The 15,442-nt window shown below is 44.2% G+C and overlaps 1 protein-coding gene across 2 annotated transcripts in view; it reads left to right on the top strand.

Annotated features, from left to right (window-relative positions):
* The window catches only part of LOC124712551 (1-acyl-sn-glycerol-3-phosphate acyltransferase gamma-like), an 82,583-nt gene that overhangs the window by 20,571 nt on the left and 46,570 nt on the right, over positions 1-15,442 (top strand). For both annotated transcript variants that reach the window (XM_047242861.1, XM_047242863.1), the window contains exons 3-4: positions 6,090-6,262; positions 6,354-6,515. In XM_047242861.1, coding sequence (XP_047098817.1) covers positions 6,090-6,262; positions 6,354-6,515 — 335 coding nt within the window. The remainder of the gene's footprint in view (positions 1-6,089; positions 6,263-6,353; positions 6,516-15,442) is intronic.

Genomic DNA, 15,442 nt, shown 5'->3' with positions numbered 1-15,442 from the left:
ACAGTTCCCTGATTATTCAACGAATCACATTCTTTTTGCATACAAGAGGCATTGAGCTACTGATACCTACACTTGGTTGAGATTGCCAGTTGTAATGCCTCGCATTCCTCTGCCTGTATATCTGCCTCACCTTCCTGGAATATGCTTCTTGTGTTTCCTCTTGCCCCCCACTGTCCCCCTCTTTGTTGGTGCCCAGACCACAAGTTAGGACCGATCTAATTTCAGGCTCCGAAAGTCCACCCCCATGATCTTTCAGCATCTGTTTCGTTGAGCTCTTCAGGAGTTTCAGGGCACTACCATATCTTATACAGATGGATCAAAAACTCTAGGTAAGATGGGAAATGCTTTCGCATCCCCTGCCATTCATTGCCAGGAACATGCAGTGTTTTTACAGCAGAGCTGGTAGCCATTAACAGGCCTGTGTTGACCACTTTTTAATATATAATGACTTAGTGCCCAATCTTCAGATCACTGAACACTGTTGCTCCTGTCGCCCTGTGGTCACTGAATTTAGCCATACTGACTGCTTGGTTGCCCTTCTCTGGGTCCCAAGGCTGTAAGTATCCTGGGGGAATGAACTGGCTGACCATTTGGCTAGAGAAGAAATTACTTGCCTCCCATCCATTTTATCAGTTCCAGGTGTAGATGTGCAGGTGGAACTAAGACCTCTGCTCACTTGGAGAGAGAGCAACATCTGATTGGCTGCTGCCCTCTCTAATAAACTCTGCACTATCAAGAGGATTACTGCTGCTGCAAGGCACCCTTCCTTTTGTCCCTCCCAGAAGGAATCCACTGCCCTATGTTGACTCCGCATTGGTCATACCAGGCTAACCCATAGTTTTATTTTACTTAATGAGCCACCCCCATTTCATAGATGTAGAGGCTTACCGTATTTACTCGAATCTAAGCCGCACTTTTTTTCCGGTTTTTGTAATCCAAAAAACCGCCTGCGGCTTAGAATCGAGTGCAAAGTAAGCGGAAGTTCTGAAAAATGTTGGTAGGTGCCGCCACAACTAACTTCTGCCATCGAATATATGTAGCGCTACAACAGACATGTTTTGCAGGCACAAAGATAAATACTGGCGCCAAAACCTCTTCGTCAGTAAATAAATTTTTTTAAAAAAAGGTGGAAAACGACCTTTTTTCTCCGCCCCGAGTTTCGACCACTGCACTTTCATACATTATCCAACGAAGTAAATAGAAATTTCGTATTGTTCATCTTCTAGCAGCATTTCAATGTACTACGAAAATCCGACTGGCAAGACTGTTTGGGATGTTTGTGAATATGGGAAACTTTACGTCCTGAATTTTTTCCTACCTGTGAGAAGAGATGGTTGCTACTAGGAACTTTCATGAATTGTGAATCACATGCAGTATTCTCTTCACCATAGGAATAATATGAATATAAACATTTTGCCATGTATTCTTTCGTGTTTGCTGCTGTCTCATTTAAATCATGTCTGCCTAATAAACTACGAAACTAGAGCGAGTGCACAGCAAACACGGAAGAATACACAAATCATGTCATGTTTATATTCGTATTATTCTTATGCCTAATAGTGATACAGTCAGAAATGAAGCACGGCAATTGACTAGATTATTAAATCTAAGCTGACTAATTTCTGTGCAGAATATAATGTACTAAAGAGGCGTCTGCAAACATTTTCAAACGGAGAAAAATGTTCGCTAAACTGTCGTTCAGAACATCTTCCATCATATGCAGTCTATTATTTGGTTCTTGGTGATCATTATCAAAGAAAGCAGCAGTGTAAGTAACCGCGCACAAGAGCAAGCCAAGCCGCGAGCGGCTACAGGCCGTAAACACTCATTATCAGAATGCGACAAACAATGCATGACACAGTACAGTAATGCATTTTCAGCTTAGAGTGACGTAAACACATAACGGCACTTATCAGATCAAAGAAAAATAAGCAATCAATTCAAACCAGACGAAGCACGTGAAAAAGGAAGGGTACCCGTATAAATACGCACGGAGCGCCTGACGCATAGCAATGGCTACCTGGTAAAGCTTAACTGCTAAGCTTACGACTCGAACCAAACTATTGTAGTTGTATCGTCATTCATTCGACCTCAATTGTGTCTCGTATCATAATGGACCGACTTAGTTTCGATTTGGAGGTGCGGCCTAAAACTTTTATCTCCCCTTGAATTTCGAGTCTCAAATTTCAGGTGCGGCTTAGAATCGGGAAAATTTTTTTCCTTGATTTCGAGTCTCATTTTTCAGGTGTGGCTTAGATTCGAGTGCGGCTTAGATTCGAGTAAATACGGTAGTCATTAGCTCTTAATGTGGTGAAATGCCCCCTTCGTGCCCTCCATTCTGTGCTTCAAATACTCGCAGATTATTTGCAGATGGTGTAACTGGGTCTCTCTTTTCTCTGTGAAGGTGACTTTTATTTTCAGGTATAAGATTTTAAGCTACCTTTGAGTCAGGCGGAGTGGTTGGGTTGGGGCATCCCCTGCTGTGTATTGGGTCTGGGAGCTGCCGACCTTACTTTCTTGATCACCTTGCTGTTTCATCCGTCTCTTACTCTGTTTTCATAGCTGTTAGACGTGGTTTGCCTCCTTTTGTCTTGCATTGTATTTTCTATTTTAGATGTAGGACTCTGTTGAATGGTGAGTGCTCCTTAACGTCTTGACTGCACTGGAGCAAGGGTGGGACAGCCATGGGCAGGGTGACACCTGCCACATACAGAGTCCCATGTGTGCTTTACCTATTTGCCTTCTGTTGTTTTTATTATTGACAGTCCAGTTGATATCCATTACGTCTTTAGCTTTCTCACTTTTACTGTTCCAAATCTGCTGACTTGAAGACATTCTTTGCTCTGTAACTGTCTTTACCTTTCATCTGGATGGTGGGGGTTGGATGCGGGGTGAGGTTTCTCTTGACATTTGGAGAGATCCCTTCTCTGCTCTGATGTATGTGCTGGTCTGATCCTTACACTCTGTAAATTCTTTCTAAGCTCTGCCCTCAGTACTGCTTCAGTGCCTCAGTATTACCACTCCTATGTACTTCCATCAGAACACGAACTCCGTGGATATCACTATTTGTGGATGAACTAACACTGGATTGAGGGACTGATGACCTGACTGTTAAGTCCTCTGACCTCCCAGTTAACCAACCAAGCAGAGGAAACGTAATTTTAAATACATTTTTTGACCATTTTTGTTTCTTCGGTTCTGTGAAATATTTGTCTCATGAAGAGCTCATCTTCTGGAGCCAAAAACAGTATTTTATGATTTGGAAAAAATCTTTAATTTGGTGATAAGTGTGGTTAAAGCAACAGCAGGCAATTATTTTATGATTTCCTCGAGGCTGTTTCTCTTGGTGAAAACACTTACAAATATCATTGTGTTAAAATTTATTTGAAGTGAAAAAGTTAGTTGCTTCACCCCATAAAATAACTAAGAAGTAACTGTTTTAATACTAAATTGAACTCTGATCTACCTCAACAAACATCTGCTGCTGTAGAGCTATAATTAATTTTTCATAGATTTCCAAACTCTTATATATAAAGCTTTTATATAGATTTCGCTTAACGAAAGTGTGTCATTAAATATTCTTTGTTTCTATCACTGAGTAGGAACCACATCTGAGATACATTTTAGTGTGATCAATAAAGAGGTATTACTTGTTTGATAGCAACATGTTTGGCCATTACTGAAAAGAAAATGCTGGAGCTGCCTGTATTGACACATACCTTAATTACACAGGCCGACAGTGGAAAAACTTTTTTGCTGAAAATGCCTTATTATGTTTTTTAGGGCAGAAAATCCAAATATGATACTTAAAAAACTGTATCACCAACCATTTCTTCACATTTTCAGTTAAATTTATTAAATTAAGCGATTTTTAAATAATTTAACAGCTTTTATATAGCTAAAATAATTTGAAAAGGAGGTGTAATGAATGTAGATGATGTTGGTAGCACCGCTGAAAAAACATTTGCTGGCAGAAAAAGTTCGATTCTATTTTTGTGTTAACAGATGGTGTTTTGTTTACTGTCAACCTATCCTCACTTTCTCGTTTCCTGTACATGTGCTCAGTACAATGTCTAATCGTGGTTGTAAAAACTATGCTGACAGTTCTTGTTATATTTGTGATTAAAAAACACCAAAGAAACGTTACAGACTTTGTGAACAAGGTTTATCTATCATACTTCGGATCTAAACTTGGTGATCAAGATAAATCTTGGGCACTGCATAAGGTATGTTATGTGTGTTGAAGATTTGAGAAAATGGTCCAAAAAGGAGGAAAAAAACCTTTAGATTTGCTGTTACTATGATATGGAGGGAGCCAAGAAATCATTCTGATGATTGCTACTTTTGCAGTGTTGATATTACTGGTCATAATTCGAAAAACGAGAAGGTAATAAGCTACCCAAACCTTCCACCTGCCATCTGACCAGTAGAGCATAGTCCAGATTTGCCGGTTCCTGAACCACTAGATGATTTAAATTTTGTTCCAATAGAAGTATTTTCTGTTGTACGATCTGATTTAGATGAACTAGGTGATGATGAATTCCATTGTAACACAGGAAGTCTAGAGCCAAGATTGTTTACTCAGACTGAGCTTAATGCTTTGGTTAGGGATCTGGGCGTAACAAAAGAAAAAGCTGAATTGCTTGGCACTAGATTAAAAGAAAAGAACTATTGGCAGTAGACCAGCATATATATGTATAGAAAGAAAGAGCAGCATTTTCCAAGTTTTTTCAACAAGAAGGTGATTTTGTGTACTGCTCAGACATTTCCAGTCTGATGAATGAGTTTGGTATTGAATACAAAAGGGAAGACTGGAGGCTGTTTATTGATTCATCCAAAATTAGTTTAAAGGCTGTTTTATTACACAATGGTAACATGTATGTTTCTATACCTATTGGACACTCTGTACATATGAAAGAAAGTTATAAAAACCTAGAAATAGTGCTAAATAAAATAGGCTATTCTGCTCATGGTTGGATGATATGTGGCAGTCTAATTAAGTAACATGTATGCTCCTTTGTCAGTAAGGTGGCTTTACCAAATTTCCATGTTTCTTGTGTGAATTGGAGAGTAGGGCTAGGGATCAACACTGGTACAGAAAGAACAGGCCTGTGAGGGAGTCTTTAAAACCTGGTGAGAAAAACATTCTACGCAAAAACCTTGTAGATCCAAAAAACGTACGCCTACCACCTCTACTTATAAAGTTAGGCCTAATGGAACAGTTTGTAAAGGCTTTGCCTAAAGATGGACCATGTTTTAAGTATCTCTGCCAAAAGTTTCCACACCTTTCAGAAGCTAAGCTAAAAGGAGTCTTTGTCGGACCTGGCATTAGAAAATTGATGTTTGATGTTAACTTTGAATCCAAAATGACCTTAAATGAGCAAGAAGCATGGGTATCATTCAAGCAAGTCATTAAAAAGTTCTTGACATGGAAATGACCCAGAATATGTTGCTATTATAGCTACAATGTTAAAGAAGTTAACTTTTTGAACAGTCACCTTGATTACTTCCTGGACAGTATGGGAGATGTTAGTGAGGAGCAAGGAGAGTGGTTTCACCAGGACATTAAAGTGATGGAAAAACACTACCAAGGCTGCTGGAACACCAACATGATGGGGGGACTGCTGTTGGTCACTTCACCAAGAAGTTCAGCAAGCGACTCATCGTAGAAAAAACTACACAAGAAGCTTCGAAGAAAAAAGAGAAAGAAAGTACAAACCATTATTCCAGCCGACAAGTGAAACCTCTATTAATACACATTGTTTCAAGTAGCTTACTGTAAATACAAACCATGCTTATGTTGTAACAAAGTGTTTCATTAATTTCGCCGTGTACCATATAGCATAGGATTTTTATACTATAGAATAAAAAACATATTGCTTGAAAACTATGGATGATACAAAAAAAAAAAGGCCAAATTTGGATTCAGCTCATAAAGATCAGCTATCAAAGTAAAAAAAAGTTTTTCAAAAAAAAATTTTTGTTGGCCTATGTTATTTCACATATTTAAGATGTTTCAAAATGAACATAATTTGTTATTTATTGTTATAATTTTACATGGTTATTCCTGTAATAATTTTGTGTTGCAGAGTTATTGTTTGTTGCGGAGTGGTGGGGCAGTACTGATCTGATAATTTACATAAATAAAGATGACTTTGAGAAGTATTATGGACAAGAGCATGGCTATTTATGCATGAACCATCGATATGAAATTGATTGGCTTATGGGCCTGCTGTTCTGTGATCGAATACATATGCTGGCGGTGAGAAATTGTAGTAAAGCTTTGTTCATGGCATATTAGGTCATAGTTTCCTAGCTGAAGTTTCATGAGTTTTGTTTTATTTTGTTTTCAGAATTGTAAAACTTTTGCCAAGAAATCAATCCAGTATGTTCCAACTATGGGGTGGGCATTCAAATTTGGTGAATGTGTGTTTCTTGATAGAAACTGGGAAAAAGATAAGGAAACCATTGGCAGACAGCTAAGAGAACTTGTAGAGTATCCAGATCCCATGTGGGTAAGTTTATGGAATCTGTATGTTCATAATTATTTGATTTAAAATTTCATCCTAAAGGCTCTGTAGCAGATAAGTCACAATCAGCAGAATATCTTTTTCAGTCTCCCTAATTCCATAAGTAGCTTACAGACAGTTCATTAAATGTACCCAGAAGCAAAAATAGTCAAAAGCATAGAACACACATCTTGCACATTAAAATGTTGAGGGGAAGGAAATACCATTCTGCTGGGTACCATGTTATGGAAAATGAGCAAGCAGTTGCAAGGGGCACATGCACATATTGCTCTGTGCTATCCCCATGAATGTTATTGCCTCTTTTCTAAAAGGGAGAGTTGTGTGAGAATGTCTGACTAGAGGTACAAAATAACAAATTAAGGCTAGATGCCTACAGTTTTGCCATAGTAAACATTGTTGCAGCTACACACTTGGAAAGAACTGGCTTTAATACAATTGAGAATAGGTCACAGTCTTCTTGACATAAGCCTCCCAGGGGGCCCACAGTCCTTTTGTGGGTACGTGTGTGGCATGCACGGGGCCCCGAGCTATTGCAGTCTCCTTTCCTTTCCAGGCTGCGTTACCATCCCTGCTCCTATCCCTTCCTGTCCTTGCTCCTTTGTCTCTGCCCACTCTTTTTCCCTTAATGGACTTCTTTGTCGACCTGGCTATCCTCCTGGCTTTGTTTTGGTATGTGCTATTGTTTAGTTTGCTGTTTCCATCTCCTTTTCGGCGATTTCCAAAATTTTCCATTCATTGTGAGCCATTTGGGGATGATCTCCCTACCTAGTTTCCATGGTCCAAGTTCCTACCCCCCCCCCCCCTCCCCTCCCCTTACCCTTTGCACCCTGGCCCTCCCTCCTGCTAGGTCACCAGCATGGTAGCCAGTCCGTGTGGTGGGGCTGTTAAGTACCCATTTGGCTGAGCCCCCTGAAACCACAGGGATCACACTACTAGTACCTGAGCTGTTAACGACTCGTGTATACCCAGGAGTCAATGCTCATCACTTTGGGGCACCAGAACTTCCGGCAATGGCCGACGTGCTAGACGGACCTTGCTGTGACTGGGTGGCACCCATGGGGCAAGCCCCTGATCGGAGTGGGTGATACTAGGGCAGATGCCTTGCGCATGAAACAACAAAAACGTCACCATCCTGGCCATTCTGTGTGACACTCCTTCTGATCCTTCAGCCTTCCTCTCCCTGGCCACCGCCTGGGAGGAGGGTCAAGCTCGCCAACTTGGGTTGAAATCTTTCCCTTGGTACCTGGTTTGTACCAGGACGGATGGTGGAAGTTTTGCCACGACCAAGCCTTTGTTTTTTGTGGAGATGATTGAAGATAAGTATGGCGAAGTGGAATTGATGAATAAAATGCGGTCCGGTGCTTTACTCATAAAGACCTCTTCTGCTGCCCAGTCTGATGCCCTGCATGCTTGTGACCGTCTTGGTGACGTCCCAGTCTCTGTCACACCCCACCAACTTTTGAACTCTGTACAGGGCATTATTTTCCACCAAGATCTTATTCTCTAAACTGACAAGGAGCTCCATGCTAACCGCGAGCAGTGAGGGGTTCGTTTTATTCACCATGTGCAGCAAGGCCCTCCAAACAATAGCACCGCTATGAGCGCCTTCATCCTGGCCTTCGAGGGGGATGTCCTCCCAGAGAAGGTCAAGGTCATGGTGTATCAGTGTGATGTAAAACCTTATATTCCACCACCGATGAGATACTTTAAATGCTTACGGTTTGGACACATGTGTTTCCACTGCACCACTGATCCCCTCTGCGGTGACTGTGGGTGCCCCCTCCATGAAGTGACTGTGCTTCCCCGCCAGTGTGTGTAAATTGTCATGGACAGCATTCTCCACTCTCGCCTGCATGCCTGGTGTTTGTGAAAGAAAAAAAGATCCAAGAGTACAAAACCTTGATCGCTCACCTACACTGAAGCTCGACAAAAGTATGACTGGCTTCATCCTGTGTCTATGACTTCTACTTTTGCTTCAGTTACATCCACTTCTCCTCCTACCCCCTCCTCTTCCTAGCCCCACCCCATTCGCCTCATGCCTTCAGCCTCCCCCTCCCCATCAGTACCCATACCCACCCCTTCGGGTGCTGCTCCCCCTCCCCTGCCGGAGAAGTGCTTCCCTCCTTCGGCTGCCGCTGGTACTGGAGCTCCCTCCTGGGACTTCTCTTCCCGGCACCCCCCCCTGAAAGGCAATCTGCTGCTCCACATTGGCAGCGCGATCCGCGGCCGGTGTGTGCCAAGATTGCCCGGTGTAATTCTGTGCCTGCCCTCGCTGAAGTCTGCCCTTCTCTTCCTTCCCAAGAGAAGCAGCAGAAACCCAAGAACAAGGGCAAGGCCCCTCTGGTACCCCCTGAGGTGCAGCCTTGCCCTCCTCCAGTCAATGAACCAACTGAGTCTGATCCCACGTATATGGATATTACCCCATTCTTATCGGTGACGGATGTCGACTTGGCAGCATGATTGACTCCGGTCTGTTCGCTTCCCATTTGGACTCCAGCTTGAGAATTCTCCAGTGGACTTGTAATGGATATTGGCGTCACCTTACAGATTTTCAGCCCCTTCTTGCCTTCTACTCTGTTGCTTGTATTTTCTGGTGGTGTTTGCACCTTGGTCCGCAAGGACATTGTTAGTAAATGGGTTCCCCTTCATACCACTCAGGAAGCCATTGCTGTCAGGGTCTATCTGGCCACTCCAATCACAATCTGCAATCTCTACCTCCCAACTGACAGGCTGCCCACATCTCTTGCCCTAACCACCCTTATTTTGGGCGAAACTCAAGCGAATTTTTGGCCACCATCTTCCCATTGGGGTTGCACGAATTTCTGTGCATGGCATTGTCTTTACCAGTCCGGACTTTGTAGCAGAAAATTTCACTCAACACTATGCTCAAGCTTTGGCATGTTCCTTCTCCTGAAAGAGTGCTCAGAATGACTGCCTTTGTCTTTTGTTTCTCGCTGCTCAGAACCATATAATGCTCCATTCAGTGAGTGGGAATTTGCCAGTGCCCTCGCCCTTTGTCCCGGCACAGCTCCTGGACCGTATCAGATACATAACCAAATACTCTTAACACTTATTGGTGGCAGGCCACCATCATATACTGACCCTCTTCAACCATCTGTGGAGTGAGGAGTCTTTCCTACCCAGTGGCAGGAAAGCATTGTTGTTCCGGTGTGAAGCCAGGGAAGCCACCTCTTCAGTTGGATAGCTACTGTCCAGTTAGTCTTATTAACACCCTCTGCAAGCTCCTTGAATGCATGGTGAGTCGGCGGCTGTTTTGGATCCTTGAATCCTGCAACCTTTTGTCATCGACTCAGAGTGGTTTTTGCTGTGGCCGCTCTATGGTGGATAACTTGGTCCACCTGGAGTCTGCTATCCAGTCGGTTTTCGCCCATCAGCAACACCTCATTGCAGTCTTCTTTGATCTGCATAAAGCCTATGACACCACCTGGTGCCACCACATCCTCACCACCCTTCATGAATGGGGCCTTTGTGGCACTCTGCCCTTTTTTATCCGTAACTTCCTTTCTTGTCGCTCTTTTCAGGTCCATGTTGGCTCCTCCTACAGCACTCCCCATCGGCAAGGAAATAGGGTTCCACAGGGTTTCGTGTTGAGCATCCCTCTCTTTCTCATAGCCATTAATGGTCTGGTGACAGCTGTTGGGCCGACAGTAACGCCCTCTTTGTATGCCGATGATTCTTGTATCTACGTCCCTTCCTCCGTAATGGGCGCTGCAGAATGCTGTCCACAGGAGGCAATCTGCCAGGTGCACTCATGGGCTCTCTCCCATGGCTTTCAGTTTTCGGTGGCCAAGTCATGTGTCATGCATTGCTGCCATCGCCGTACAGTCCATCCCTATCTGAAACTGTTCCTCGATGGCCAGCCCCTCAAGGTGGTGGGCACTCATCACTTCTTGAGTCTGGTCTTCGATACCTGTTTGATGTGGCTCCCTCATCTTCGCCAGCTGAAGAGGACGTGCTGGTCCCATCTCAATGTTCGTAGGTGTCTGTGCGATACCACCAGGGTTGCCAACCGCTCTGTTCTCCTGCGATTGTATCAGGCATTGGTCCAGTCTAGTTTATACTATGGAAGTCCTGTCTATGGTTCTGCATCGCCTTTGACGTTGCATATACTAGACCCTATCGACCACTGTGAGGTCCGACTTGCGACTGGTGCCTTCCGGACTAGCCCCCTACTTTGCCTTCTCGCAGAGCCGGGGATTCCATCACTTTTTATAATGATGTTTCTGAATTTTATTGTCGTTTATTGTGTCTGCAGTGATGTTGAGTTGGTAGAGGTCGTTTTTTACCTCTGCCATCCATTTGTTGTTTCTAGTGGTTACCCAGTCAAAGATCTGTTTGCTCAGTCTGTGTGATGGCATTCTGTATAGGTGTCCGTATAAACACCTCAATCTCAAGGGGTGCATGCTGATGAGATGCATGGCTGTTGACATGGAACAGTCATTAGCAGGTAGCCTTTGGGGAAACTACCACACTCCATCTGTACAATGCTTACTGAGGTACACGGGGCTCTGAGTGAACCCATATTCCCCTAGCTACTTGCGGGACCAAAATGGAACCCTTGAAGTTTTCTCATTCTCCTCCTCCCAGTGGAAAGGGTGGGCAGCTGATGGGTACTAACACCCAATTAAATAAGGTGGCTCTTGTAGCCAGTCCTTTAGACTCGGGGATATTTAAGGATTCTAATGTCCTTAGTAACAGAATGCACACTGCTGGTCTTTGTGTTTTTATCGGTTAAAAGGAAAGAGGAATGTTTTGAAGAAGTATCACCTTTTTTATGTTCAAAAGGGTTTAGAGGGGATTGCACATACATTAAAATCCATTAAACACTTGTAGAATGGGACATTGTTGATCGAACCCTCAAGTTCCCAATAAGTGACAAACCCTCAGAAGGCCAAAAACCTTGGGGGAATATCCCATTGAGACTGGGCTCCATACCACATTAAACCACAGCAAAGGTGTTGCGATGTGCAGAGACCTGCTCGATATCACCAATATCCCCAAAGAAGACCTGAAAGATTAGTTGGCCCAGGAAGGCATTGTAGATGTGCAAAATATCATCAAAAGGGTGAAAGGCGATCTGATGAAATCCGATTTGCTCATCCTCCCTTCTAATAGCACAAAACTCCTGGAGAATATTAAGGTGGGTTTTCTTTTAACCATGTGGCACTATTTCCCCAACCCAATGTGCTATTTTAAATGCCAGCGCTTTGGGCAAGGATGTAAGGGAGAAGCCACTTTGGCAAATGTGATAAGGCTGGCCATGAAGTAGTCAGATGTTCATCTCCTGCAAAGTGTATGAATTGCTCTGGGGCTCACCCTGTCTGGAGCAGGAACTGCTGTGTCTTCCTTGAATAAGGGAAGTTACAGGAGATTAAAACTTCAAAACTGGCCCCTCTGGTGAGGCCAAAAAGGTTTATAAAGTCTTGCAGCCCCCCATGTATGCTACCTTCTTTGCATTGGTTATTAAACAGCCAGTTCATAAAACCAGTGCTGCTACACAAACAGATGTTGCTAGTGTTAGCACTACTACCTACATTTGTCAGTGCAGTTGCGCTGCTGCACTTACTCCAAAGCCTACGTTTCCTTGCAGAACATCAGACAAGGCCACGGTAGCTGACATTGTGCAGCCTCATGCTCCTCCAAAAGTTTAGTCTGGTCACCCATCTAGTGCTGCCACAACCACTTCTGCAGTTCTGAACCTAATGAACTGCAACGGCTACCGCTTGTAGGTCAGTAGCCAAGGAGAGAGCAGAGGAGTGGTGGTGTTATTGATAAACACAGCAATACCTCCCTTAGCTCTTTCCCCAGTCAGCTCATCCTTTCAGGCAGATTAGGCAGGGCACATCCACTCCACTTTCCAGGGATTTGTTCGTTCATGGCTAGACAATGGATGCACAGTCTATGCGTCATCTGTAGTTTATTGACATTATCCACCATAAGGGGATTAGGCTGGGCATGAGTGCTTACAGGAAAAGCCCCACAGTCTCTGTGCTGAGTCTGTGGAACCACTCATTGTCCTGTGGCAGCTCCTCGTGATGTGTCAGCTATGTAAGTTCCTTGTGGCTCTGACTTTACCCGCCTACCATACTGTTACTTGTCTGCCCCTGAAACATCTTTTCTCCAGAAGTCCTCTAGCAACAATGCCATTTGGGATCTGTATGCAGTGTGTGCTGGAGTCACTTTGTGTGGAGTGTGTGCAACCCCAAATCCAATGTTTTAACCACCTGCCACCATGGTTACTGCAGAGGCCCAGTGTAGTCTTAGATTTGGTGCAGTACAGGAGAAGTTGTGCTCCTGCTGCTGCTGCCTTTAAAGTGATATTTTATGACATTTTAAATAAGCACCACAACTATGTGGCTATCTTTATGGACAGTTGAAGCTGTGGGACTCTGTTGGTTGCTCAATTGTTTTCCCAGATTGTGCCCTCAAGGTCCAACTGCCTCAAGACTGTAATGTCTTTTCTGAATAATTATATGCAATCTTGTGGGCACTGGGACAGGTTGGATGTTCTTCCAGTGCTAAAATCCTTTAAAAAATTAAACTCTGCCCAAACAGGCCATGAAGGCCCACCAGTACCGACTAGCTGCTGTGTCATGCTCAGCCCACAGGCATCATTGGATGCGGGTATGGAGGGCTAAAATCCTTGTTTGTTTCAATTCTGTTAGTGTCCTTCACTCTGCTCAACATTTGTACCCAGCAAATGTAGTAGCCAGAATATCCAAGATGCCCTCCTCCAACTAAAACAGCTGGGAAAGGAAGTATCTTCCTGCTGGGTGCCAGGGCACATGAGTGTTGTGGGGAGATGATGCATTATTAGCTTTGTGTGCCATCTCCATGCCATGCTATCACGTCGCTGTTGAGATACAGAGTAGTGCGTCAGTGGGAGGATGAGTGGTTGGAAGTGACAGACAATAAGCTCCATCTAGTAAATCCCACAGTGTGACCATGGCATACCTCCTTCCAGCCTGTCTGACAGGACAAGGTCCTCCTTACTTGTCTTTGCATAGGGCACAGCCCCATGATGCATGGTTTCTTGCTCCGGCGAGAGGACCCTCCAGATCACTCACTGTATGCCAGATTTTATTAGATTGTGTTCTATTTTCCAAGCAGTGGGCTGTGGAGGATTTGCTGATGGATTTGCTCTCTATTTTAGGTGACATTCAAACAAATATGATGAGGGTTTTAACGTTTTACAATTTGGCCAACATGTTTCCAAAAATTTTAGGGATGTATTTTTAGTGTGTTAACAGTGTGACTGGCTCACCTGCATTTTTTATAAGTGATCTACCAGTCACATTTCCCTGTGCCTTTCTTTTAGGTCCACTGTTGTTTTATTTATGTTTTAATTCCATATATTGCACCTTTTCTCCTTTCTCCGTTGTCTTAGGGCTTGTGGGATGGTGATTGTAGGATCAACTCGAATGAGGTGCGTGTGAGTGCATGAGTGTCATTTTATTGGTTTCCTCCTCACTCCATGATAACATTTTCATATTTTTATCCACATTCGTTTCTTTTAAAGTGTGTAAGGGTGCTGATAACCTCGGCACTGAGTGCTTGCAGGCTCCAAAAGCATGCAAACATGCACAAGCACGCCTGTGCTCTGCATTTTACATTCTGATGAGCGGGAAGCAGTTTTTCTTGATAACAATTTATCCACTGTTTTCAGTCTTGTTTATGTGCATATTGATGACTCAATACCAAAACTGTGATGAGTTGTTCCCTGAATCATAGTAATACAAGGAGTGTAGCAATGGGAATTTTTGTTTTTTGAAAGAATCTTTACTTACCCATCAGCAGCATCAGCTTTGTCCCCTTCAATGTAATTCCCCTCAGATATAAAACACACATGTAGTGCTTTTCCAATCTGAAAGCACTTCTTATTATAGTAGAGGTTGAAAATACCGCTTCAGTTGTAAACTGGTACACATGGCACTTGGGGACCACAGCACAGCTACAACATCTGAGGATGGGCTTATAACAGTCCGAAACCGGTCGTGTGAAAATAAAGTAATTTACAACTGAAGTGGTGCTATAAAGCTCAGTTGTGGATGTTCTTCCAACAGGATTGTTTGTGTAACTCTTCAGGCTTTCCTGGCGAGATCTTGACATGTGAAATAATCTGGTCTACTGCCAGATGTTTGTGTCGCTCTGGCACAATATTGTGGCCACGTAACTCGTTGCCTTCTTCAGGTGCTACCTGAGACTGCTGTATTGGAGGATCTTGTCCAGTATTTATGTCCAAAGGGTGCTGGGCACTCTCTTTGCCGTCCGCACCCGCCTGGCGCTGCTTGTAAGGTGTTGTCTCTTGCCCGGTGCTCCCTCGGACGTCCGTGCCTGACTTGGTCATCATCTGTGGCAGCTCTCTGAAGCCCGTCCAGTGTCGGGGGCTCCATTCGCGGTCTGAACCCGCCTGGTGCTGCTCCTGAGGTGTTGCGCCTTACCTGGTGCTCCTACGGACATCCGTGCCCGACTCGTCCACCATCTGTGGTCGTAGCAGCTGTCTGAGGCCGGACCCGCATTTGGCGTTCCATTCGCGGTCCGCGCCCGCCTGGCGCTGCTCCTAAGGTGTTGGCAGTTCCCTGGTGCTCCGACGGTCGCCTGCGCCCGTCTTGTCCATTATCTGTGGTCATGGCGGCTGTCAGAGGCCCAGCCCACTTCGGGAGTTGCATTTGCGGTCCGCACCTGCCTAGCGCTGCTCCTGCGGCGTCAAAACTTCTTGAGGAGTTTCTTGGTTCCTTTCGTTGGGCCCTATAAGCTCCAGAGCTGGACTCCGTTCCGAGCTGAGCTGGTAACCACTGTCTCAGTTTATTAGGTTGTCTGTGACCTTGATCTCGACGGCCTCCTTTATGACACTGTCCCAAAATCTTGGTGTCTGTGTCACAATATTGGTG

The sequence above is a fragment of the Schistocerca piceifrons genome, chromosome 8 (assembly GCF_021461385.2).
Source record: "Schistocerca piceifrons isolate TAMUIC-IGC-003096 chromosome 8, iqSchPice1.1, whole genome shotgun sequence".
In the NCBI taxonomy this organism is placed as follows: Eukaryota; Metazoa; Arthropoda; class Insecta; order Orthoptera; family Acrididae; genus Schistocerca; species Schistocerca piceifrons.
Note: the sequence above shows the minus strand (reverse complement) of the source record. Positions and strands in the feature narration are given on the sequence as shown.